Source organism: Protopterus annectens, chromosome 1.part0 (genome assembly GCF_019279795.1).
Source record: "Protopterus annectens isolate FY-2018-M chromosome 1.part0, PAN1.0, whole genome shotgun sequence".
NCBI lineage: Eukaryota > Metazoa > Chordata > Ceratodontiformes > Protopteridae > Protopterus > Protopterus annectens.
Window position 1 is genome coordinate 1,019,610,815 of NC_056725.1, and position 26,770 is coordinate 1,019,637,584.

General features: G+C 40.4%; 1 protein-coding gene across 1 annotated transcript in view; it reads right to left on the reverse strand.

Annotated features, from left to right (window-relative positions):
* Positions 1 to 2,168, reverse strand: part of NBAS (NBAS subunit of NRZ tethering complex) — a 3,380,746-nt gene extending 3,378,578 nt beyond the window's left edge. Inside the window, exon 1 of the mRNA XM_044064792.1 lies at positions 2,028 to 2,168. Coding sequence (XP_043920727.1) covers positions 2,028 to 2,129 — 102 coding nt within the window. The 5' untranslated portion in view covers positions 2,130 to 2,168. The remainder of the gene's footprint in view (positions 1 to 2,027) is intronic.
* Positions 2,169 to 26,770: the final 24,602 nt, after the last annotated feature.

The window sequence follows — 26,770 nt, forward strand, 5'->3', positions numbered from 1 at the left end:
AAATGCTGCCATTTTATTTGTTTTATGCAATTCGGACTTAACATTTTCCATAGTAATTCAAATACTTTTATCAATATTGTACATATTAGTTTATGCAAATATTGTTTAGAGTGTTTTGTATACCTGGTTTCATATTCTACAAAAGAAAAGAGTGCTGAGCAAGTTTTAATACTTGAAATGTATTTCTGACCTGATTTGCAAAGTTTATACACAATGGGAATGATTCATTGCTGTATATTTCTGGCTCCCATTCTGGCCCATGTCCTTTTAGCCATGCCACTTCTGACACCATGTCACTCGTTCCTCTCTAATACAAATAATGAGAAGGCTTGGGGTTTCATTTAGATACTTTAATACATAGAAACACATCAGGATGGCATCTAAATATGAACAAACTAGTTAACAGACAGAGCTTACACATATACATGTTTACATCTCAACAGCCAACTACAAAATGGCAGTTTGACTTGCACTTGCTCAGTATTTATACACATGTGCAAACCCTTGGATAGCTTCTTAAAGATATATATACACACTCAATGAGCTACAGCACACTTCAAAAATTCCCTGCAGACCACTCTGTCAGGAATGTTGGGTGAGCAAATTGGTATAACTATGCAAATGATTTTTTGAGCTATGACACAAAACCAGAATTGCATAGACATAGTAAGACCTTCCTTAATTATGGTGGCTGCCAAAAAAGTAATTACTAGAAAATGGAAATCAATGTTTAATCCAACTCTACTAGAAGTATTGACTATAGTAACATAAACAAAACAACTGGAAGTGGGATCTTTGGAAAAGGATATGAGCAAATTACATAAAAAATGGGAATTATGGGAACAATGCATGCAAAGTAACATTTTGGAGGAGAAATAAGGTCTAAAAGAAGGAAAGATTTGAATGAGCTATCTAATGTTTGACTAACAATGACTAGATAGATTATAGGTTTGCAACAAAAAATATGTCAGTATGGTTGGTTTTCATTTTCATAAATGTATGACTACCTAGGTCATAAGTGATAATTTAATAACGATGTCCCTTGTTTAAAAAAAGGCCCATCCCTCACTCTGTTCAAAATTAATTTGGATAAATGGATGAGGAACTGTAAATTCACTCCTAGGGTGCACCCATGTCCCTTATGAACAGAGGTAATCTGTGTTTTGGAGCCAAATATAAACTACCCTGACTCTAACCCATCCCATATCTGAGGAATTAAGATATAATATTCTCATATCCTTGTAAAGGTTCTTGCACCTAGTTATCACCTATGAACCCATTTAATGACCAGTCAGGTGACAGCACCATGAATTCTTTTAACATCACAAAGAAAACTTGATTATCAAGTAAACCAGGGTCTGAATTCAAATGGAGCTTGATAGAGAAAATATTCACTTTCAAACATACAGTCAAATAATGGCAAAAAAATGTCATAAAAATGTCAGTGAAGTAGTGCGAATGCCCAGAGATTTTATTTATTTTAATGTGTTAACCATGGTAGAGCACTGATCACAAATTACCATTTTCAGTCTCAGCGAGGGGAAAAGCACTGCAATAACATTAAAGTATACGATACATATAGAGTTGCTAATATAATTTAATATGTATTAAAGTATGCTTTTTTAGGAAGCATGTACCACAAATTTGTATTACACTGAAACACTACTTCAGGACCTAAAGTTATGCAACAGAACTGGTGTATTCAAGGAGGGGAGTAAGAAAGCATGACAATCAAGTCGCTATTAAGTACTACTGTATCAGACAGCATACATAGATAAAATAGCATCAAATAATAGCCATTAAATCTAATATCCGTGCATGTCAAGTATGTAAGTAAGCAGAGTGACCATCAGTATCCGAAAATGACTGCTCTCTTGTGTTGTAACTAATACTGGGTCTATCTGCCCCCAGTGCTACGTGGCCGTTGCCTAGGGGAGTTGTGATTACTGACCAAATGCATGTTTTATACAAACTCTCCACCCTTCCGTTTTATAACCTAAAGCATACAGGACTGTGGTCATTCTCACCTGATGCTCAATCTCAAGAGGCCATTCAGTGTTAATAAGCAAATCATACAAAATGTTCTCATCTTCGTTTTCTAAAAAATCTTCCACAACCGGCACGACCATGTTTACTTGTCAAAGGTCAAGCGTACGGCATCCCAGTTAAGACAAACTGCTTAGCAATGCGCGTGAAAGGAAAAGGGCGGAGCCGGACCGGAACGTTTACTGTATAAATTATCATGTTGCATGCTTTCACTTTTGGGCTTTTAAACCTGTTTGTGTGTGTTATTTAGTGGTGCTCGTCAGTGCGTTGGCTGATAGTAACTGAACAAGGATATTTAAGTATATTAACCCACCACAAGCGCAGTAGCAAGCCCCTCCCATACCCCGCCTGCTAGCCTGTTGACTACTACGCCCACCGCTCGGAGCATATTGACTACTACGCCCACCTCTTGATACAGAATTGTTTTGGTATTAAAACATAAGCAAAAAAATATTACATTGTACATTAAAACATAAAAACCCAGATGCACAGCATGTTGACTACTACGCCCACCGCTTGATACAGAAAACATAAGCAAATAACAGCTAATTGCACAAAAAAGATGACATTGTACGTTATAACATAAAAACGCAGGTGCGATTGCTGTCACATCAAAGTATATCTTTATTTCGCAATTGGTGCAAAAGTACAAAGACAAGTACTATTTGTACAGTAAACATAAAACGCATTATAAAGTATGCAGTCAAGGCAGTTCGTTTTCCTTGGCAGAGGCTTCATCCAGATCCACTGCTTGAGCTTCCTGGTACTCTTTGACATGACACAAAAAGTTTAGAAACAAAGTGTCAAAGTCATGTCCGTACTTAGATCTCCACATATACTCGTCTAGATAACTGGGCACTATGTCTGCCCTTGTTCCGTTCATTGTCTTGAATTGCTTCTTGCACATTGCCCACATAGCTTCCAAGGAGTTGGTATGGGCACCTGTTTGGGGATCCACAAAATTTCGGCTATGATTTTAGGTCTGGTGTTGGTAGTGCATCCCTGGTATTTGGGCAATCCCATGGTAGGCTGCCCACTGGTCGGAAATTATTGTGGTTCCTGGCAAAACATGTTTTTTGATGAGTGATACATCCTGAACACCCAGTGGTCCCGCTTAGCCAGGTTTCGCCCTCAGTTGTACTTGGCACAAACAAGAAGACTTTCATCTCCACCGAGCAACATGTAGTAGTTCCTGTAGTAGTTTCCAACTGCAGATGTCTCTGCAGAACTGATACCAGTCCACCACTGACCTTGCAGAAACACCAAGGTGGCCCGCAGCCATTACTGCAGGGAACTTCCGCAGCCAGCAGTACAGAAGCTTTACCAGACATTGTAGAGGCAGTCTACTTTTGGAAAAATAGGTACCAGTCAGCAGCCCACTCTTTCTTCTGCATGCTCTTGCATGGCATTTCCATAGTTAGGTGGACATGTGAGGTGCAAGTGAAGCCCTGCTGCCACATTTCAAGCATTTCTTCTCCTCGGGCATTATCCCAACCAATTGCAGGAATGCTATGATTGCCATTAGAGATGAAGTTATTTCACCGATGCGCTTCTTGTTGAATGTAGACATTGCAAGATCATATAACAGTAGACTTCTGTGAAAGTAACAGAACTACAGGGACAGTATAACCACTTTATATAGAAAATGAAGATCATAGAACGATTTGCTGCCATTGTTTGAAAACTGTTATGAGAAACCTGCATGTTAAGGATGTGTCAACTGCACTGGTAATGAACCAGCACAGCTCCTGATGCCAAACAGCAGGACTAAACGCCTCCCAAACACACATATGCTTGTTCTGGAAGTCAAAGGCAAAAACAACAAGCTGCTACTAAGCCAACACAGTTCTTAATTCCAAGCAGCAGAACTAAACACCTCCAATAAGCACAGTCAGAGAGGTGAAACTCATCAAAGATAAACTCAGTCAGATAGCCAAACTCACTGAAGCAGGACTTTTTAAAATTCCAAAGGGATAAGCAAACAAGACGCCAATAAACGAACGACTTCAATTTTATTAAGCACCACGATACTGCTTTTCGTCGGCACCCTGCACCAACTTCTTCAGACTTTGAAAAATAACAACTCACACTTAAGTGCTGCTACATTTAAAGCAATTGCAAGCAAAGTCTATTACAAAACACACCCTCCCATTACCTTAAAGGAACAAGCACAAGTAGCTTCAAATAACTAAAATGTTCCTATCCCATAAACACACAATATAAAAAGTTGTATGTGATATAAAATTTACAACTGTAAAACTAATACTGTTCCTTACATAGCACTTAAATAATGCAATCGACAGTTAATAATATTATAAAAGCACACTTACTTTGAACCAAATACACATAATAAGACTGACACATTAAAATAAATAAAAAAGGCATGCCATAATATTTCAGATATTGATGAAAAGACATTCCATCTACCAAACATGGTATAAAATATATATCAAGATCGCTCAGCCGGTCCTATGTCCAAATCACACCCGATGTTATACCCCCCATGCATCATCTTTCCAAACTCCTCAGCTTAAGGGCACAGCTGATAGATAACATACTATTGAGGCCGGGGTGATGGTAGGCTTCAAGTCTCAACTGCCACATAAGCTCCTTCATTTCTAACTTCAAGGATTCAGTCCCCCCCCAATTCACATAGTTCAACTGGTCAATGATCATAAATGTAAAATCATGGCCAGGGTGATTGTAGACGTGACTTGCTAGAACATTCTCCAGTTTAATCTTCTTCATGGCATATAAATGTTCATACATGCGTTCGTTCAATCTCCTGTCCGTCTTGCCCACATAAAAAGCTGGGCATGACGAACAAGAAGCGAGATACACCACGTGTGTCGATGCACAATTGTATCTCCCTTTGATAAGGTACTTGGTGTCCCTAATCATGAAATATGTGCCCGGCCTCACATATCTACAATGTTTGTACATATTGCACTTATACATGCCAGCTCTTGGAGTCATGTTGCCACCTTTCCTTTCTAACATGTTCTTGATGTTAAGACCCCTCCTGAATGTAATCTTCGGGGCTGGTCCTAAAACATTGGGTCCTGTTAGTTCAGTTGGCAACAAACCCCAATTTTTCTGGATGATGGACACTATAGCTCTAGCATCCATGCTAAAGGTAGTAATGAAACTGCAATGGTATACACCTCTAAGTTGGCTGTCACTCCTGAGGTAGCTATTCTCTGAGACAGAGTGACCCAAAATGGGTTGAAAATAGCCCATTTCCCTTTTGGATCTAACCTCTAGACACAAATCCACAACCAACTCCTCAGGGTAGCCCCTACATAAAAACAAATTCGATATGAACCTGCACTCTTCCTGGAAGTCACTATCTTTCGAGACCACTCTGGCTGCCCACAAAAATTGGCCTTTTACTATTGATCTCTTCTGGAAGGCCGGATGTTCACTATCGAAATGCAAATAAGAATTGGAAAAAGTGGGCTTGTGATGAATTTTGCCTAAAAACTGGTTCTGGTTGCTGTCCTTAAATAATTCCACGTCTAAATATGCCATTCTGTCTGTGTCAAAAGTAGAGGTAAAATTTAAGAAATCTGTGGACTTGTTGAACATCTCCACCAGGTCATTGGCCACTGAAGAGTCGCCCTTGAGAATGATACAAATATCGTCCAAGAAATGGGTATATAAGGATACTCGTTCTAAGAAGATAGAGTTAGCAAACACAAATTACTTCTCCCAATGGGCCATGACCAAGTTGGCCACACTCGCCCCACATGGTGAGCCCATGGGGACTCCAACTAACTGATGGAACCATCTATTGTTGAAGGAAAAGTAGTTACATGTTAAAATGATGTCCAATAGGTCTTTTACCATTGAAGTTTCACTCGCTGGTGCCTGCTTTGTGGTCATTTCCAACTCAATCCATTCCACCGCTACATCATGTGGAATGGATGAGCACAGGTCAACAACATCTACCGTCAGAAAGTGGTAATCAGGACTGTACGAAATATTTTTCACCTTCCCCAAAAAGGACCAGGAATCTTTAGAAATATATGATTCACTAGCCACATATTTTTTTAGAATGTGATCCACAACTTTGGCTGCTGCGTATGTTACACTCCCTCTAGCACTCACCAACTGATGCATGGGAGAGACCCTCACACTGAACTGGTTGCTTTATTCGATCGTCATGGTCTAGAACTCATAGAAATTATTGTCAAACACTATATGTTATGGGTTGAAGACTTGTCCTTGTTTGTCACTGAGTTGGACAAGTCAATACAGACTGACTTAGAGTTCGACAGGTACAAATTTGAATATGGACGTGTCTTTTCTAGCATTGACGAATATATGTTAAAACTACAAACTAATAAAATCAAAAATCTTGATAGGGATTGTAAAGCATACCAGCAAGGTACAGCTTATCCACAACCACCACCAGACCAAGTTTGGAAAAAAGGTCTTTTTTCTCTGGGTCAAGTTAATTCACCTAATCAAAATAAAAATGGGCCTGCTTCACGTAGTTCCAATTTTGATGAAAGGACTTCTGTTGATTACAACGCAGATAACAATGAATCTTGTATAGAATCTGGTTCCACTATTGGTGAATTGAGGGATGTACCTTGGAGTGAAAGACTACGGAGTGGTCAAAATAACCTTAGTGAATTAAACCAATATCAAAACCAAAATTTTCAACAGGGCCCCTACAAGGGGGCCAGACCCAAAATAAAAAATTATCAGCAACCGCAGTCAAAAGGAAAGTGGAGGGGCAACAGGCAGATGACCAGTAACTGACACTTTTTAACAGTTTCAACTGTGATGTTTCTTCTAGTATGAATGCTACTTCTGATTTAGTAATAAGTGTCTTTGAGTCCTTAAACACACTGGGTATTGATGACTGTAAACTTTACAATACTGATTTTTTATTAGTCTCTCAACAGGTTGAAATAATTTACGATGCAACTGGGGATTTTTATTTATACAACTTCAGTACTACAAAATTCGATATAGATATGGTTGAGTTTCTATCTAAGGGTTTAACGTTTGTTCCATCTAGACCACTTAATATTGTGGATTCTGTTCTTGACATTAAACTATACACTAGGAAACTTAACTTTAATCTCTTGTTGGGTAATGACTCAACAAGTATAGTACATGACAGGTTAAATATACCTAGTACTTATAATCCACCTCTTCACCCAATTTTGGACCTCTTCGAGAAATGTTGTGAGTTAGACATCAGACATGCCAACTTGGTGGTTAGGACACGTAATAACGTGTCTAACGTAAGTAAGTCGGAACACGAGTATTTGCAGTTCTTTAAAACACAAAATCTTCGCTTTTGTAAACCAGACAAAGGAGGAGGGTTGGTGGTGTTTAGCTTTCCTGACTATCAAAATCATATGTATGAGTTACTCAAATCTGAAACATATGCTACTAGTTCAAGATCAGAAGTCAATACGGCTTATAAGCTTATAAAAGACTGTATTGAAGACCTGTACATTGAGTGTAGGATTGACCAGAAGACATACAACTACCGTATAACCACGTTTTCTAGACATCCATGTATTTTTGGTATTCCAAAAATACATAAATGCATAGAGAACCTACCTTTTAGACCACTGGTTGACAGTAGAGGGTCACCTATGTACTTGTGTGCAAAGGTTGTTGATACTATACTTCAGAAAATTGTAGTGAAAGAATCACAAATTTGTAAAGATTCCTGGTCATTTCTTAGTAAGATAAAAGCATTAGAGTTTAACCCTCACTATAATTTTTTACCAATAGATGTGAGGGATCTATATACTTGTATCCCACAAGATATAGCACTTGAGTGGGTGGCTCTTATGCTGCAGAAACACAATGTATCTAGTAGGGAAATCCACCTTGTTACTGAGTTAAGTGAACTAGTGCTTTCCAACAATTATTTTATGTTTCAGAATGAGTTTTTCTTGCAGAAGGTGGGGGTAGCCATGGGGTCACCTTGCGGAGGAAGTATAGCCAATATGGTAATGGCTTACTGGGAATCTGAGTATATCTTTAAAAACAATGAGTTTCTTGATAGATTCATTTTTTTATACCAGATTCCTGGACGACATTTTTATTCTCCTTAATGGAAATGAAGATGACAGTAACTTGGTTCTGCAATACATCAACAGCATTACTAATTTCTTAGCTTTCAAGTCTACCTTTGACACAGAAAATATAGCATACCTTGATGTGTCTTTAAGTAAAAATCATCCTTTGAATTGTTTTGTAGCTAAGATTTTCTGAAAGAAGACCTACTCCAACACCTTCCTTCATTTTTCAAGCAGCCATCCATTTCACCAGAAAAAATCTGTTGTTAAAGGTCAATTGGTTAGGGCAGCTAGGATGGTTAGTCTGGATCACGATTTTCAGGGAGAGTGTCTCACTCTTAAGAGTATGTTTCTACACCGAGGCTACCCAGAACCTCTTTTAGACACACTAATTAGCGAAGTAACAGAGAAGAGAAGAAGTAACATCTATTGTCCATTACTACCGGTTATAGTTACTTTGCCTCCTCTAGATTTGTCTATTATGACAGAGGATGACTGTGTCAGTGTAGCAGAAGATGCTAGTCAAGTAGTGTCACCCACTAACTGCACTAATACAGTAAGTTTTAAAACCTCTTTTAGTCAGGATAGCTATTTCTGTGTAAACATCTTGGAGAAGAACTGCGGTTTACTTAAAATGTATCCGTCTATCTTAGGTAAGTTAGGTGAATGTCCTAAGGTGGTCTTTAGGAGAGGTAAGAACCTCAAAGTCCTATTGGAACATAAAAATTCTCTTACAACACGTAACCCAGGGATGTCCAAGTGTCAAAATTGTAATTATTGTAGATATGTGCAAGAGACTAATTGTTTTTATATAAATGGTAGGCTTTACAAACTGAATCACAGATTCAATTGTAATTCCTCCTTTATTATATATTTAGCTAAATGTACACTCTGCCTGGCCTTCTATATAGGAAAAACAGAAAGAAGACTTAGGGACAGAGTGTACAAGCATTTATACGCAATCAGGAAATGTAAACTTGAAAATGCGTTAGCTAAACACATTTCTGGCTCTCAAAACCATAATTTTAATTTCTTGGCTATAGATCAAGTCAACACTGATTGCAGAGGAGGACCAAGACCACTTAAACTAGATGAATTGGAACTAGTGTGGCAAATAAGGCTTAATGCCTACTGCCACCCTGGCCTCAATGACACTTGTTCTATTTCTAGTGTACTTAAATTGAATAGCCTTAAGAGGTGATTTTCTTTCTTCTTCTCTTCTTTTTTTTTACATGGCCCGTTTTTTGACTTACTATGGTGAGTCAAATAACTTTGTAATGGTTTGGACTAATTTGTATTTATTTTAAACCCATTTATAACATGTGTTCAAAGTTTCAATATGATTGGGGTAATTTAATTTTCACTATACTGTAATTCCTTGAATGTTAGCTACTTGTTTCCACATCTCGTGAATTTTCAGTTTTGTTTCTTTAAAACTTTTTTAGATTAGCAATGGATTGGCTTTCTTAGCCACGTGTTCAGGAGGTTTTAATTGTTTGTTTATATAAAGACCAGCTGGTTAATTAATTTTAACAATTTCTGAAGAAGTCAGCGTAATGCGCTGACGAAAAGCACTTAAGTGGATTTATGTGAATTAAATGTATCTTTTTGGACTGAGATTTTGCCATTGCTCGTCTTCTTTTGTTTTTCTGTTTTTGCTTATGTTTATCGCTTCCTACTTTATCATAACATCCATATTCATCAAAGACACCCACACCTCAAGACTGGTGGCAACGCACGATGCATCGGAGACCATCCAGGTGCAATTAACCATAGGCAAGACTGCTCTGCAAATTGTAGCATGTTACAGGCCACCCTCACAAACTCAGGAACCTCACATGGCCTTCCTGAAAACACTAGAGGGGATAAATGTATCACCAAACACCATCATACTAGGTGACTTCAATTACCCTAATATAGACTGGGAACACTACTCAAGCCCAAACACCCTAGCCCAAAAGTTCCTGGAATTCATAAACTCAAATGCCATGGAACAACTAGTCACCATCCCCACAAGAGGAGAAAACATACTTGATCTCATCATCACGAACATGGGAGCACAATGTTCAACACCGAAGTATACCCCTCACTGGTGAGATCAGATCACAAACTAATCTCGCTGGAGGTCCTCATCCCACCCCCACCTGAAATTAAAAAGACCACAGTAAAGAACTTCTCGAAAGCCGACTTCACACTTCTAAAGACTAGTGTGGTCTCCTTTAAGGCCCCGAGCAAGTGGAAAACAGTACTCAAGCCGCTGAATCACTTACAAATGCCTTCTACCAGCACCTGCAGGACTGCATGGATAAGGCAATCCCAAGCAAAACAAAGACTCTTTGTACCAAAGGCAAGCGTCCAGTCTGGTGGACCCCAGCCATAAACAAACTCTACAACAAAAGGAGGAAGCTACTACAAGATAGAGCAAAATCCTTAAAAGGTAAGACACCCTTGATCACTATAAGTAAAAAACTAAGAGCTCTCATAAAATCATCCAAAGCAAATTTTGAGAGAAAAATAGCTAAAGACTTAAAAGACAATCATAAGGCCTTCTTTAGCTATGTTAGAAACCTGGGAGGAAACTCCCAGATATGCTCAGAACTAGTTCAAAATGATGTGAAGATTACTGATCCTACAGACATTGCCAACATACTGGCTGACAGGTTCAGTGCAAACTTCTCCCCTCCCCAAAAGGAGAGATATCTATACCAAGCGATTGCAGCCCCCAAACATCTCCAACGCCCAAGTGAGAACTGCTCTCTCCAAAGCAAAAACACAGCATCCATGGGACCTGATGGTGTCCCCGGCTGTGTGCTCCACGAACTCAACGAGGAATTAAACCCACAGCTAGGACAGCTGTTTAATCATAGTCTTACCTCTGGATACGCACCCAGGAGTGGCGCACTGCAACTGTGGTCCCACTTCACAAAGGCGGTGCCTCCACCGACCCTGGAAATTACCGGCCCATTAGCTTGACAAGCCTTATCTGCAAAGCCATGGAGAGGATCATAATGGACCTCATAAATAAAGCCATAGGGAATTTGCAGACTTTGGATCCATCCCAGTTTGGCTTTGTCAAAGGCAGATCATGCCTTCTAAACTTGGTTGACTTTGTTGAAACAGTCACCAAAGCCATTGATGAGGGAAAGGCAGTCCATACAGCCTACCTCGATCTGGCGAAGGCCTTCAATACAATACCCCACTCGGGTATCATTGAAAAACTCATCAGCTTAAATGTTAACCCATACATCACAAGATGGGTTGCAAACTGGCTGAGTGACAGAACCCACAGGGTCAGAGTTGCTGGCGCCATGTCAGACTCAAAGCCTGTCACAAGTGGTGTACCACAGGGCTCAGTTCTGGGCCCACTCTTGTTTGGCATCTACTTTTCCGAAGTACAAGCAAACACAGGAGGGTTATGGCTGACAAAGTTTGCAGATGACTGCAAACTGGGCGCCATAGTAGAAAACACATCTGACACAGATATCCTTCAGAAGGGTCTCACAGAAATGGATAACTGGTGCCAGAGCCATGGCCTAAAGTTAAATGCCAAAAAATGCATAGTCATACCATTCGGGAAAAACAAGGTCACCCTAGCTACCAAATAGGTGGCAATCCACTGAGCACAGAAGAAGTTATCAGGGACCTGGGGACCCAGGTTGATAGTAGTCTGTCATTCGACACCCATGTAGCTAAAGTAGTTAGGAAGACCTTCTACATTGCCCACCTTATCATGAAGGGATTCTCATCTAGATCAAGGGAGGTCATAGTCTCCCTATACTCATCACTCATCAGACCAATGATTGAGTACAATGCCCCATTCAGAATGTATCTGACCCGACACTTGCAGCAGCTGGAGAGGCCACAAAAGTTCCTCACCAAAAGGATAAAGGGTCTCCTATGCTGCCCGACTGAAAGAACTCCAGCTCTATTCAGTTGCTTACCGCTTGCTCAGAGGTGACCTTTGCCTAACATACAAGGCCATGTCAAACCCAGATTTGATGAATATGCTTCACCTCAAAAAATCTAGATCCGTCAGAGCCACAAGGGCGGGAGACTTAAACCTCGACACGGCTATTAATAGGACGTGCTGGAGGGATAGATTCATCACCCAAAGACTCCCTATGCTGTGGAATAAAATCCCGGTATATGTGAGGCAGAGCACCTCGCTGGCCTTGTTCAAGAGAAATCTTGACCAATGGATGGGAGATCGCAGATATACCCCAGGGATTACCTCAGTGTCACTGCTCAACAGAGGCACAGCAAAATAATGGGTATAGTTCCCCATACTAAAGGGGTGGCGTAAGCCACAAAACTATGGGCTAGGCTTGTAAATGCCCTCGGGCAGATAGCCTAGTATGAACCTATGAACCTATGAACCTATGAACCTATGTAGTGCTTGTTAAACATTATATTATTTGAATGGAAAGGACATAATTACTTTATCATAACACTCACTTAATCATTAAATTATTTGAATGCAACACCTTTATGTAGATGCAAAACCTTTATGTAGTCCGTGTACTGTTATTTGCACTGTGTGTCAATCACGGCACATTGCCGTTGTTAATCCCCGCACTCCGGCATGTCAATCACGGCAGGCACGCCCATTCCTGTGCAAACTCGAAGGTGGGTTAATACACTTCAGTTTCGCCCATATTTTTGTATACCAAAACTGATACTGGTACAGATAAGACATGGGTATATTAAGTTTGGCGAAGGAGTTACTTGTGTTTCATTAATCTAATATGTTTCACGGTTTAATTGTTGCAAGTCTTTGGGGGTTTTAATACTATGACGGGAATGGACCCAATTCCTAATTCAAACTCACTATGATTAAAGTTTATGAAATTAGTATTGTTTCCATATTTGATGTTAGCCAAAAGTACTCGTCTCACTCGCACCACCTGCAATGTACCCCAAACTGGCTCATTCTGCAATTCCCACCGAGTTAAATGATCAGTAACACATATCTAAATACGACTGTAAATTATTTTTATGAGACCTAGTGTTCCTACTGCCAATGTCATTGGTATCGTCTGGGTATACTTCTTCCGCATTGCCCTTGTTTCTTTCTGCAAATCGTGGTATTTTATGACTTTGTCTCGCTGTATGCAAGACACTGTAATCATTGGGTACAGCAATTTCGATGATCAGTGCTACTTTTGTCTTTTTTTTCACGGACTACTATATCTGTTTTTCTCACATCTAGTCTTTGAACTATTGGTATTGGGTTATCCCATGTGATATAAACTTCATCATTTACTGTAATGCTTTGTGGATTATGTTTCCAGTGCTTCTCAGCTACTTTGATATTATCATGTTTGCACAATTCCTAATGCAGCAGTCTTGCCACATTATTACACCTTTCAGTATACAAACCTAGTGTATCACACCCAGCAACAAAATGTGCAACTGTTTCTAATTCTATTTTAGAAAACCTGCATTTATCTGTTTCTCAGACATGTTCAGTGGACTTTGTAAACCAGTGTATACGTAGTCCACTTTCTTGGATCGCCAATATTAACCTTTTGCCTTTTAGTTTAAATTCACCTCACCTTAACCATTCCTGCATCAGATCCTTATCAACATGAGGTTGTTCCAGGAGTTTTCTACACTTGTAAATGTACTTATGCTTTTTCCACGTTTCTTGTCTTCTCATCTGATCCTTCACCTTATATTCTTTTTTTTTTTTTTTTTTTTTTGGCACATTCAGTTGCTGTCTGATTTTTGTCTACTTCTGGTTTGATTTCCATTCCCACTTGACACCAATATGCTTCTACTAAACTAAGCAGGGAAGTCATCTTAGACTTGTTCTCCTCGTGTTTTAAAACTTTCACTATGCCTGGATCATGTGAGGTTATTAGATATGTATGCAGTCCTACAATTGCAGCTCTGTACATGAAATCAGTTTCAAGGAGGCTCATATCTCTTACTGAACGGGGAATATATAATCTTGGTATACACTGACTCCATAAATCATTTGATAAGCATGCAGTATTTTTCTTGTTTTCCTGTCCAATTGATCCAGTACCTTTTGGGGCCAGTCAGTCACCCCACAACTGTAAGTTATAAAAGAAAAAAACAAATTGGTTTATAGCTTGGACTTTATTTCTAGGCGTCAAGGCTGTTTTCAGTATTAATTTTAGTCTTCTGAAGTATTCCTTACTAAGTTTTATTTACATTTGTTCATGTTTTATTATTGATCCTTCATCAATTCCCAAATATGTATACACTCCCTCCTGCTCAAGTTCCTTTATATCATATTCCTGTCCCAGAGTGTTTTCTTGGTGCTGCAGCTTTCCTGCTTTAAAGGTTGCTTTTGCACATTTATCAAGACCAAATGACAGTCTTATGTCAGACAAGAAAATATTGACGACTTGCAGTTGTACTTTCAATTACTTATCTGATGAACTGTACAGTTTTACATTGTCCACAAAAAAGAAGATGAGAAGTCTTTACAATTTGTTGTTTTCCAGGAGCAAAAAAGACCTAATTTATTAAGTAGACAGCTTAATGAAGTAAGAGTAAGATAAAAAAGCAGAAGTGACAGAGTCACCCTGAAATATACCCCTTTTAATTTTTATTCCTGGGATAATAATTTGTTCTTTATCATGGCTTAGCTGCAAAGTTGTTTCATGGCCACCATAATGTAATCAAGCAATGTAGGGATTATCTTATACATTTGTAAGCACTCTTTCATCCATAAATGCAGGATACTGTAAAATGCTTTTTTTAGTCTATCCATGCTATATTTAGATTCTTCCCCTTTTTACAATTCTCCATTATGACTTTATTTAACAACAGATGATCCTTTGTTCCATATGACTTTCATTTGTTACCTATTTGTTCTATTGTCATTATTGAGTTTTCTTCTAAATGACTATAAACTCTGTCTGCATTATTTTCATTGTATAGTTTATACATCATCGGAAAGTAAGTTATTGGTCTATAGATTTTAGGATATCTTTGACATTTTTTCTTAAGGAGGAGTATTGTTTTTCCTGTTGTTAACCAGGTTGACATCTGTTTGGGGTGTGCAGATAAATTCTCTTAGGGCTAAATCTTCATGTAAAGATGTTAATGCCTTTAGCTACAAGTTAGGTACTGCATCTGGGCTTCAGGCTTTCCAAGTAGGAGCTTTTTTAATTTTGTTTCAATTTCTGTGGCTGTTACTTCATCCCATTTCATATCCTGTACATTTGAACTTCATATTCTTTCTTTTAATTTTTCTGTCTATTCAGCATCTTTGTTATGTTCCACATTATCTTCATAGATATTTCTCCAAAATGTGTCTATTTCTTCTTTTTTTGGTGGTGTTTCTATTCCTTTTACCTTGTTTCCCAAAACTTTTTTGGGGTCATCAATAAATTATTTATTTTGTACTTTTGTTTTATATTTATCTGTATATCTTCTAATTTTTTTCTGCCTGTGCTGATATCTTTATTTTATTATTTGCAATAGTGTACAATAAATCCTGGTCTGTTCTGATACTGCTCATTGCTTTTATCGTGTCTATCTTTCTGAGTATTTTTGTTGATCTGTTCTCTCTTATGTACTCTTCTAAAAGCAACACTTCTTGTCTTATTTGCTTTATAGTTTTTCTCTATTAGATACTTCCAGGATGGCATTTGATTTCTCCCGTTCATTTTCCTTACTGCCCTGTGTTTTTGTGGCAAGATTTTGTCTATTATTAATTTAGCTGCACAGTAATATATTTACTTCTGTTATAGCGCATGAATTTCTATGAACAGTCTTGATTACTATATTCATTTGTTTTATCAAACTTCTAACATTTTGGGTCTTATTAACTTTCTGTAATCTGTTTCTTACATTGATGTTAATATGTCTTCTTCTTCTTCTTCTTCTTTTGGCTGCACCCGTTAGGGATCGCCACAGCAGATCAACTGTTTCCATTTCCTCCTGTCCTCTGCATCTTGCTCTGTCACACCAACCACCTGCATATCCTCTCTCACCACATCCATAAACCTTATCTTAGGCCTTTCTCTTTTCCTGTTACCTGGCAGCTTCATCCTTAGCATCTTTTTCCCAATATACTCTGCATCCCTCCTCAGCACATGTCCAAACCAGCGTAATCTTGCCTCTCTGGCTTTGTCTCCAAACCTTCCAACCTGGGCTGACCCTCTAATATACTTATTCCTAATCCTGTCCATCCTCGTCACACCCAGTGCAAATCTTAACATCTTCAACTCTGCCATGTCAAGCTCTGACTCCTGCCTTTTTGTCAATGCCACTGTCTCCAACCTGTATAACATAGCTGGTCTCACTACCCTCTTGTAGACCTTCCCTTTCACTCTTACTGGTACTCGTCTGTCACAAATTACTCCTGACACTCTTCTCCACCCACTCCATCCTGCCTGTACTTTCTTCTTCACCTCTCTTCCACACTCACCATTACTCTGAACTGTTGATCCCAAGTACTTAAACTCATTCACCTTCACCACCTCTACTCCCTGCATCCTCACCACTCATCTATCCTTCCTCTCATTCACACACATATATTCTGTCTTAGTCCTGCTGACCTTCATTCCTCTTCTCTCTAGAGCATATCTCCACCTCTCCAGGGTCTCCTCCACCTGTTCCCTGCTCTCACTGCAGATCACAATGTCATCTGCAAACATCATAGTCCATGGGGACTCCTGTCTGATCTCGTCTGTCAACCTGTCCATCACCATTGCAAATAAGAAAGGGCTCAGAGCTGATCCTTGATGTAATCCCACCTCCACTTTAAACGCATCCGTCACTCCCACCACAGACCTCACCGCTGTCACACTACCCTCGTACATATCTTGTACCACTCTTACATACTTCTCTGACACTCCCGACTTCCTCATACAATACCACAACTCCTCTCTAGGCACCCTGTCATATGCTTTCTCTAAATCCACAAAGGCACAATGCAACTCCTTCTGACCTTCTCTGTACTTCTCCATCAACACTCTCAGAGCAAACATCGCATCTGTAGTGCTCTTTCCTGGCATGAAACCATACTGCTGATCACTAATCATCATCTCCTTTCTAAACCTAGCTTCCACTACTTTTTCCCATAACTTCATGCTGTGACTGATCAGTTTAATCCCTCTGTAGTTACTACAGCTCTGCACATCACCCTTATTCTTAAAAATCGGTACCAAAACACTTTTTCTCCATTCCTCAGGCATCCTCTCACTTTCCAAGATTCTATTAAACAATCTAGTTAAAAACTCCACTGCCATTTCACCTAAACACCTCCATGCTTCTACAGGTATGTCATCTGGACCAACAGCCTTATCGTTCTTCATCCTCTTCATAGCTATCCTTACTTCCTCCTTGCTAATCCACTGCACTTCATGATTCACTGTCTGCACATCATCCAACCTTCTCTCCCTCTCATTCTCTTCATTCATCAACCCCTCAAAGTACTCTTTCCATCTGCTCAACACACTCTCCTCGCTTGTGAGTACATTTCCCTCATTATACTTTATCACCCTTACCTGCTGCACATCTTTACTAGCTCGGTCCCTCTGTCTAGCCAATCCATACAGGTCCTTTTCTCCCTCCTTAGTGTCCAAGCTTTTATACAACTCTTCATATGCCTTATCCTTAGCCTTTGCCACCTCTCTCTTTGCCATGCACCTCATCTCCTTATACTCTTGTCTACTTTCTTCATCTCTTTGACAATCCCACTTCTTCTTCGCCAACCTCTTTCTCTGTATACTCTCCTGTACTTCTTCATTCCACCACCAGGTCTCCTTGTCCTCCTTCCTCTTTCCAGATGTCACACCAAGCACCCTTCTAGCCATCTCTCTTACTAGCTCTGCTGTAGTTACCCAGCTATTCGGTAACTCTTCACTGCCACCCAGTGCCTGTCTTAACTCTTCCCTGAACATCACCTCACAATTACCCTTTTTCAATTTCCACCATTTGATCCTTGGTGCTGCCCTCACACTCATCCTCCTCTTCTTGATCACCAATGTCATCCTACAAACCACCATCCTATGCTGCCTAACTACACATTCCCCTGCCACCACTTTACAGTCTCCAGTCTCCTTCAGATTGGCCCTTCTACATAAGATATAATCCACCTGTGTGCATCTTCCTCCACTCTTGTATGTCACCCTATGCTCCTCCCTCTTGTTAAAATACGTATTCATCACAGCCATGTCCATCCTTTTCGCAAAATCCACTACCATCTGACCTTCTGCATTCCTTTGCTTAACACCATACCTACCCATCACTTCTTCGTCCCCTCTGCTCCCTTCACCAACATGCCCATTGAAATCTGCTCCAATCATCAGTCTCTCACCCTTGGGTACAGTCATCACCACTTCATCCAACTCACTCCAAAATTTTTCTTTCTCATCCATCGCACACCCAACGTGTGGAGCATATGCACTAACAACATTCATCATTACACCATCAATTTCCAGCTTCATAAACATCACTCTATCCGACACTCTTTTCACCTCCAAAACACTCTTAGCATACTCTTCCTTCAGGATAATGCCTACGCCATTTCTCCTCCCATCCACACCATGATAAAACAATTTGAAACCGCCTCCGATACACCTAGCCTTGCTCCCCTTCCATCTGGTCTTTTGCACACACAATATACCAACCGTCCTTTGGTTCATCATATCAGCTAGCTCCCTCCCTATACCAGTCATACTGCCAACATTCAAAGTTCCGACCCTCACTATCACAGTCTTAGCCCTTACCTGCCTTCGGGCATGCCTTCTGCCTCTTCTCCTTCTTCGGCCAACAGTAGCCCAATTTCCACCAGCACCCTGTTGGCCAACAGTACTGGTGACGGTCGTTATTAACCCGGGCCTCGACCGATCCGGTATGAGTTTCTGTACAGTTTTCTGCATGTGTGATGTGGCACAATTTTACGCCGGATGCCCTTCCTGATGCAACCCTCCCCATTTATCCGGGCTTGGGACCGGCACAAAGAAATACACTGGCTTGTGCATCCCCTAAATCAAGCAACTCTTCCCTTAGATAATTTTCTTTTAAACTAAGAGTGCATTCTTTGTCCTCCATTTCCTGTGAACATTCTACAGAAAGTTCCAGAACATCTTCCTGTGACATATTCTCTTCAGCTTCATCCTGTGTGATCTGTTGTTCTTTCATATGGGAACTCACTCGCCTATCACTGCACAGCATTGACTGCGTCAGAGTTGCCACAGTTTACTGTTCCTTGCCTTGCTGTCTACTCCAGCTGAAGTTTAATGCTTGTTTCCTACTGAAAGCTCCAAAGAATCTTCATATGGCTATTGATCAGATGCTTCCCATTCTACTGGTTTCTCCTTAATTCTGGGACTGATTGTTGATGTTATCAGCATTAGATTTTCTACACTGAATCATTCACTTTGCAGGTACTCCATAACCTCAGTTTCTATTTCTTTAACTTCTCCATTACTAATCCTCTTTTCTACTTTCTCTGTTTGTTTTCTTAATTTTTGTGTTGTAAAATTTTCCATATCCAGGTGCCTTTGCCTGCATTTCTCTTCAAATATCTTTGGTGCTGCTTTTTAGTATTGATTAGTTGTGTTTTCTCCTTTGCATAACTATTGCATCATATTAAATCTCTTTTTCTTTCCCACGTCCATATTTCTTCTTCAGATGTCTTCCGCTCCTCCTGTTTCTCTTACCTGGGGGACTCAACGTTCCATCATTTGGTGACATAACTTGTGTTAGACTTTCTGCACTAAATCCATCACTTTGCAGAAGTTCCATAACTTCAGCTTCTATTTTTTTTTAACTTCTACATTACTAATCTTCTGTTCTGTGTTCCCACCTTTGTGTTCTTATTTTTTTGTATTGTGAAATTTTCCATGTCTGGGTGCCCTTGCCTGTATTTCTCTTCAGATATCTTTGGAATATTTTTTTGTATTGATTAATTTGGCTTTCTCCTTTGCATGAATATTGTACCATATCAGATCTCTGTTTCTTTCCCATGTCCATGTTTCTTTTTAATGTCTTTCAAAAATCTCTAGATTTTGTTCTCTATATGTTTGCATTCCCTCATTCACTTCTTTTTCCAAGCAGCCCAAGGTTTCTTGGTCTATATAATGTTTTTCATGTATGTGTTGTATTAATAAATACAAATTTGCATTTGAAGGTTTTGACAGTTTTTCTTGTGCTAGTATTTTTCTTTCCTCTAATTTCTCTCTAAATCCTTTTGTATATCTTCTGTCTGGAAATTCTGGACTTCTTGCTTAATAGTAACAATATATAATTTTTCTTATCCTTAGTAGTCCACTCTATCATCTTTATGGGTCTTTTTTACCCTGTCAATTATTGTGACTTTTGTGGACTATTACTTCTTTCTACAACAGGAGGCCGTCCTCCCCCTGAGCCTGGCCTGCTTTGAGGATTCTACACTGTCACTTTTTTCAGTCCTGGCACCAATGTGCCTACCCGGATTGGGCACTTTTTTATCCTGGGTCTTGTCCGCCCAGCTGTCTTTTTTATTTTTTTAACCTACTTCTGTCAGTGATATATATTGTATAAAATACAGTCTATATTTCACTGTCATCTTGGTGAGATTTTGTAAAAATAGGGTCCACCTTGTGAAGGTACTCACCAAGACTTGAGGATGACTTCAATTCCAGCAATACTGCTCTCATTTGCTTGCTGATTTTATTATCTCTCCATTCAGACTCCTAATATGGGATAGGGGAAAGCAGATGCATTAGGTTCATAGGTTCATAGGTAGATACTAGGCTATCTGCTCTAGGGCATTTATAAGCCTAGCCAGAGTGTATTTGGCTTCCGCCTCCCTATTATATTAGCCTACTGTGCCTCTGTAAAGTAGGTCACAGAAGGTACCCTTTTAAGATTAGTTCACTGTGCCTCTGTCTAGCAGGGACACAGAAGAGATCCCAGGGGTGAATTTGCGATTTCCCATCCACGCGTCCAGATTTCGCTTGAAGAGGGTCAGAGAGGGGCTATGTCTAACATGAATTGGGATTCTATTCCAGAGTGAGAGGAGCCTCTGGGAAATGAATCTGTCCCTCCAGCATGTCCTATTTATTTTTGTGCTGAGGTTTAGGTCCCTGGAGTGTGTAGCTCTAAGGGACTTGGATTTTTTGAGGTGGAGCATGTCCATTAATTCTGGGTTTGACATGGCTTTGTACGTCAGGCATAGATCGCCTCTGAGTAGGCGGTAAGTAACTGAGTAGAGCTGGAGTTTCTTTAGTCGAACTGCATACGACATCTGTTTGTAGCCCATGATCCTCTTGGTGAGGTACTTTTGGGATCTCTCCAGTTGCTGCAGGTGTCGGGTAAGGTACATCCCAAAAGGGGCATTGTATTCAATTATGGGCCTGATGAGTGACGAGTAGAGGGGCACAATGACCTCTCTTGATCTAGATGCGAACCCTTTCGTGATAAGGTGGGCTATATAGAAGGTCTTTCTAACCACTTTGGCAATGTGATTATCAAAGGAGAGATTACTATCTACGTTGGTCCCCAAATCTCTAATTACTTCTTCCGTACTTAATGGATTACCACCTATGTGGTAATTTGTGGGCACCTTGTTTTTCCCAAAGGGGATGACTATGCACTTTTTAGCATTTAGTTTGAGGCCGTGGCTCTGGCACCAAGCATCCGTCTCTGTGAGACTCTTTTGGAGGATGCTTGTGTCAGCTGGAGATTCGATTATGGCCCCCAGTTTGCAGTCATCTGCAAACTTTGTCAGCCATAATCCCCCCGTGTTAGCCTGAACCTCAGAGAAGTATATACCGAACAAGAGAGGTCCCAGAACTGAGCCCTGTGGGATGCCACTTGTAACTGGTTTGGATCCGGACATGGCACCTGTAATTCTGACCATGTGGGTTCTATCTCTGAGCCAGTTTTCAACCCATCTTGTGATATAGGGGTTGATATTTAAGCTGGTAAGCTTATTTATGATGCCCGAGTGGGGTATTGTGTCAAAGGCTTTTGTGAGGTCCAGGTAGGCTGTGTGGACTACCTTGCCCTCATCTATGGCTTTGGTAACTGTTTCAAAGAAATCAACTAAGTTTAAGAGGCAAGATCTGCCCTTAACAAAGCCGAATTGGGTAGGGTCCAGTGTCTGGAGGCTCCCAATGTCTTTGTTTATGAGTTCCATGATAATACGCTCCATAGCTTTACAGACCAGACTAGTCAGGCTTATGGGGCGATAGTTTCCGGGGTCCGTTGTGGTACCACCTTTGTGCAGTGGGACCACTGTAGCTGTATGCCATTCTTTGGGTACATATCCTGTAGTAAGGCTAAGTTTGAACAGTGACTTAATGTGAGGGTTCAGTTCTTCTTGGAGCTCATGTAAGACACAGCCTGGGACACCGTCCGGTCCCATAGATGCTGTGTTTTTTGCTTTGGAGAGGGCAGCTTTCACCTGTGCATCTGTGATGTCAGGGAGGTTACATTCAGTTGGGATAGGCATTTGCTCCTTTGGGGGGGAAGGGGGGGGAGAAGTTTGCGCTGAATCTGTCTGCCAGGATGTTGGCTATGTCTGTAGGTTCGGTATATTTTGTACCGTTATGCAACAATTCTGAGCATATCTGGGAGTTTCCGCCCATGTTCCTGACATAACTAAAGAAGGCCTTGTGATTATCTTTAGTGTCTAGGGCAATTTTTCTTTTGAAACTGGCCTTTTATGATTTTATGAGGGATCGAAGTTTCTTGTTAATACTGATCAGAGATGCCTTCCCATTTTGGATTTTGCTCTGTCATGTAGTAGCTTCCTCCTTCTGTTGTATAGTTTATTTATGGCCGGGGTCCACCAGACCAGTCTCCTGTTTTTGGAGGAGTGAGTCTTGGTTTTATTTGGGATAGCACAATCCATGCATTCCTGCAGGTGCTCATAGAATGCATTTGTAAAGGATTCTGCAGATTGGGCTGTATTATCCTCTGGCCCAGGGGCTTTGAAGGATTCCACCTCAGTCTTGAGAAGTGCAAAGTTGGCTTTTGAGAAATTCTTTACAGTGATTTCCTTGGCTGGGGGTGGGGACGGGATATGGATGTCCAGGGAAATTTGTTTATGGTCTGATCTTACCAATGAGGGGTTTACCTCTGGTGTGGAACATAGAGTCCCCATGTTGGTGATGACCAGGTCCAATATGTTGTTACCTCTTGTGGGAGTGGTGACCAGTTGTTCCTTTGTGTTAGAGTTTATAAATTCAAGGAACCGTTGGGCGAGGGTGTTTGGGCTTGAGTAGTTTTCCCAGTCAATGTTTGGGTAGATGAAGTCACCCAATAACATAGTGTTTGGGGAGACCTTCATATTCTCCAGTGTTCTCAGGAATGCCAAGTGGGGTTCCTGTAATAGGGAGGGTGTTCTGTAGCAGGCTACAAACTGAAAGGCAGTTTTGCCCGCTGTTAGTTGCACATGGATGGTTTCCGATGCTTTGTGCAGTGCCACTAACCTGGAGGTGTAGGTATCTTTGATGAATATAGATACTCCCCCTCCTTTTGTGCTTCGGTCCAAGTTTTGGGGCTGAAATGCATGGTATAAGTTATAACCTGGTAGTGCTGGGGTGATCTCAGGAGCCTTGAACCAGGTTTCTGTTACTGCACAGACATCGATTTTCTCCATACTGAGGAGAGCCTCGAGTGCGTGCATCTTGAGGTTTAGACTTCTGGCATTGAGTAGCATTACCTTTAGTTTTTTATCCTTGGGTTGTCTATGGAAGTGGGTTTGTCCTTTGAGCCTTGCCTAAAAAAGGCACTATGGGGGTGGCAAGAGCCTTGGCCAGTATGCGAAAGCCTAACGGTGACAGGTGCAAGCCATCCCTAGCGAAGCAACGTGGCTTGTCGAGCATGTCATCCCAGGCTGACAGACACTGGATCCCCTTTGAATGATACCAATACTTTAGCCAATTGTTGAAACTGATCATTTTGTCTTTATACTGTGGCATCATTCTTGGTGAGGGCAAGATGCTACTCAAGGTCAGGGTCATACCAGCCTGGGCTACATGGTCAGAGAGCTCCTCTATGTCTCTTTTCATGTAGTCCAGGGAGGTACGTCTCAGGTCATTCACACCAGCATGGACAATGACGGAGTCGTACTTGTACTTGCTTTGGAGTGACCTGAGTGCTTGCATTATGTGGCGGATCCTGGCACCCGACAGGCAGCTTACAGTGACCTTCTCCTTGTTCAGTCTGGTGAGCGGGACGTCAGTGTGCCGGACAATAGAGTTCCCTATAACAAGTGTATTTGGTGTGTTGTTTGGCCTTAAGGACTGTGACTGTGAGAAGAATCAGAATTAAATATTAAAGTCTTTAGCAAAATATACAGTTTAGGAATAACCACTGATAATGTTACCATTATAATGCTTGTAAGTTTCCTGCTACCGTAAGACATTTGGCTACACCAGAAAAGAGATCACCAATTGTGGCAGTGGTATATACATCTACTTACTTATCTGTCATAATTTACAGCAGGCAATACTACGTCCTCCACACCAAGGTGGCTACATGCCAAAGCTGTAGCAAGGCATAGTCAGGGTACTTAAATGAGCATGTTTTTGGCTTGAGCAGAAATAACTGGCATTTACTTTATAGCACTACGCCAAACATGCTTATTTGAGTGAAATGTACCTCTAAACAGAGTCCTTTTATAGTTATGAGTAGCATCAGTTGAAAATAATGTGTCCCTTTCCAAAATCTGTAAAGGCAACATCTTGAGGTTTGTTGTATTTTTAAATGAATGGTGGGAGGCAGGGGCATTGCAAAAGCATGAGTACAAGGTACACATTTCTGGCTACACCCAGCTATGTGTACATCCCACAGCCATTAAAGATACACTGCCCGAAGCAGCATCACAGAAATCTTGCTGAGATCTAATGTCTTTTAAACTATCAGCTCAAAAACAATCCTGAAATAGTTTTGTTACAATGTTTTATACTAGTAATTTATGGCTTTTAAACTTAAACACAATACACAATTTATGGGAAAAGGGTATCTTTGCCTGGTGTAGTGTGAAAGCTTGTATATGCGTTTATTTAAATAAAAGATTCAACTATGGTTCCAGACACATTTTGTTAATGGTTTTCTATTTATGAAACGGCTTCAAATTTGTAATCAAACCTAAAACTAGAAATGGCTCTCCAAAACAGATACATTATATGAAAGGATAAATCAAGCATGAAAACAGGTGTGTACCTCTTATGAGGTCTGATGTGGGGTAGAAGTACTGCTTCTGTATGTACAATTTGTAAATTCCTGGCTCTATCCCTAAAGACTACTTTTGGCTTTGTCCATTCCTTTTGTTCAAAGGTTAAATTTATGGACTAGTGATCTGAAAGTAGTCAAAGTAAACTTTATTGTCAATCAGATATACACAACAGTGCAAGCCGAACAAAATTACGTTGCTGTTGTCCAGTACAAACCATAACAATGAACACATAGTTTGAGTGACAGTAAGACTAATGCACATACAGTAATAATTAAAATATTAACAACACAATAGATAACACAATTGGACAGGAAGACATTAGACAGTATTATACTAGTAGGTATTGCAAGACTATGACTTCACATTTTGATTGTTTAGAATATTGCACTTCATCAGTTGTAGTAGGATATATTCTGATGTTCATATTGTACATGTATGGAGTGGTGACTCACTCCTGAATATTGCACATTCAGGAAGTAATAGGATAAGAAATCAGGCTAACTGTACCAGTTATTGAAGCAATTTGCCAGAGTGATTACTATAGCTGATACTTCATAGCAAGTGACTTATTGATCTAATTATTCACTGTCATGCCTGGCATTCAAGTTCATCAGCCTTATGGATAGAGGGAAGAAGCTCCTGTTCAGTATAGATGTTTTGCAGTATAAGCTGCAATACCACCTGCCTGAGAAAAGGCAGAAGTACATGCAATGGGCAGGGTTAGTGGGATCGTTGATTATCTTTCTAGCCCTTCCCACACACCAAGTCTCATGCAAATCATCTATGGATGGGAGCAAGGAACCAATTACTTTTTTCACTGTCCTCACTACCCTCAGGAGAGCCTTGTGGTCAGATGCTTTGCAGTTACCATACAAAGCTAGGATGTTATTTGAGAGGATGCTCTCTATGGTCCCCCTATAGAAGGCTTTGCGGATAGATTGAGACAGGGTTGCCTTCCTCAGTTTCCATAGGAAGTGCAGATGTTATTGTGCCTTCTTCACTATGTGGCTAATATGAGTCAACCAGGATAGGTCATCTGAGATATGCAGCCCCAGGAACTTGGTATTTTTGACTCTATACACTGCCACCCCTTAATTTCCAGAGGTTGATGTATCTCCTGAGTCCTCCTGAAGTCCACTATTAATTCTTTGGTCTTGCTTACATTTAAGGCCAGATTGTTCTGTCGCAACAGCCTACCAAATGCTCCACTTCATCCCTGTAGGCTTCATCCCATTTCTGACAAGACCTATGACAGTGGTAACATCCGCAAACTTGATGATTTTGTTGGATTCATGCTTGGCCATGCAAACATGTGTCAACAAGGTAAATAGCAGAAGACTTAGGACGCAGCCCTGAGGGACACCCGTGCTCAATGTAATACTGATTGAACTGTTATTTCCCACACATAATTTTTGGGGCCTGTTGATTACAAAGTCCAGTATCCAGTTACATAGGGGGTGTTGATGCCCAGCTGGATCAACTTTGATATCAGATTCTGGGGATGGTAGCA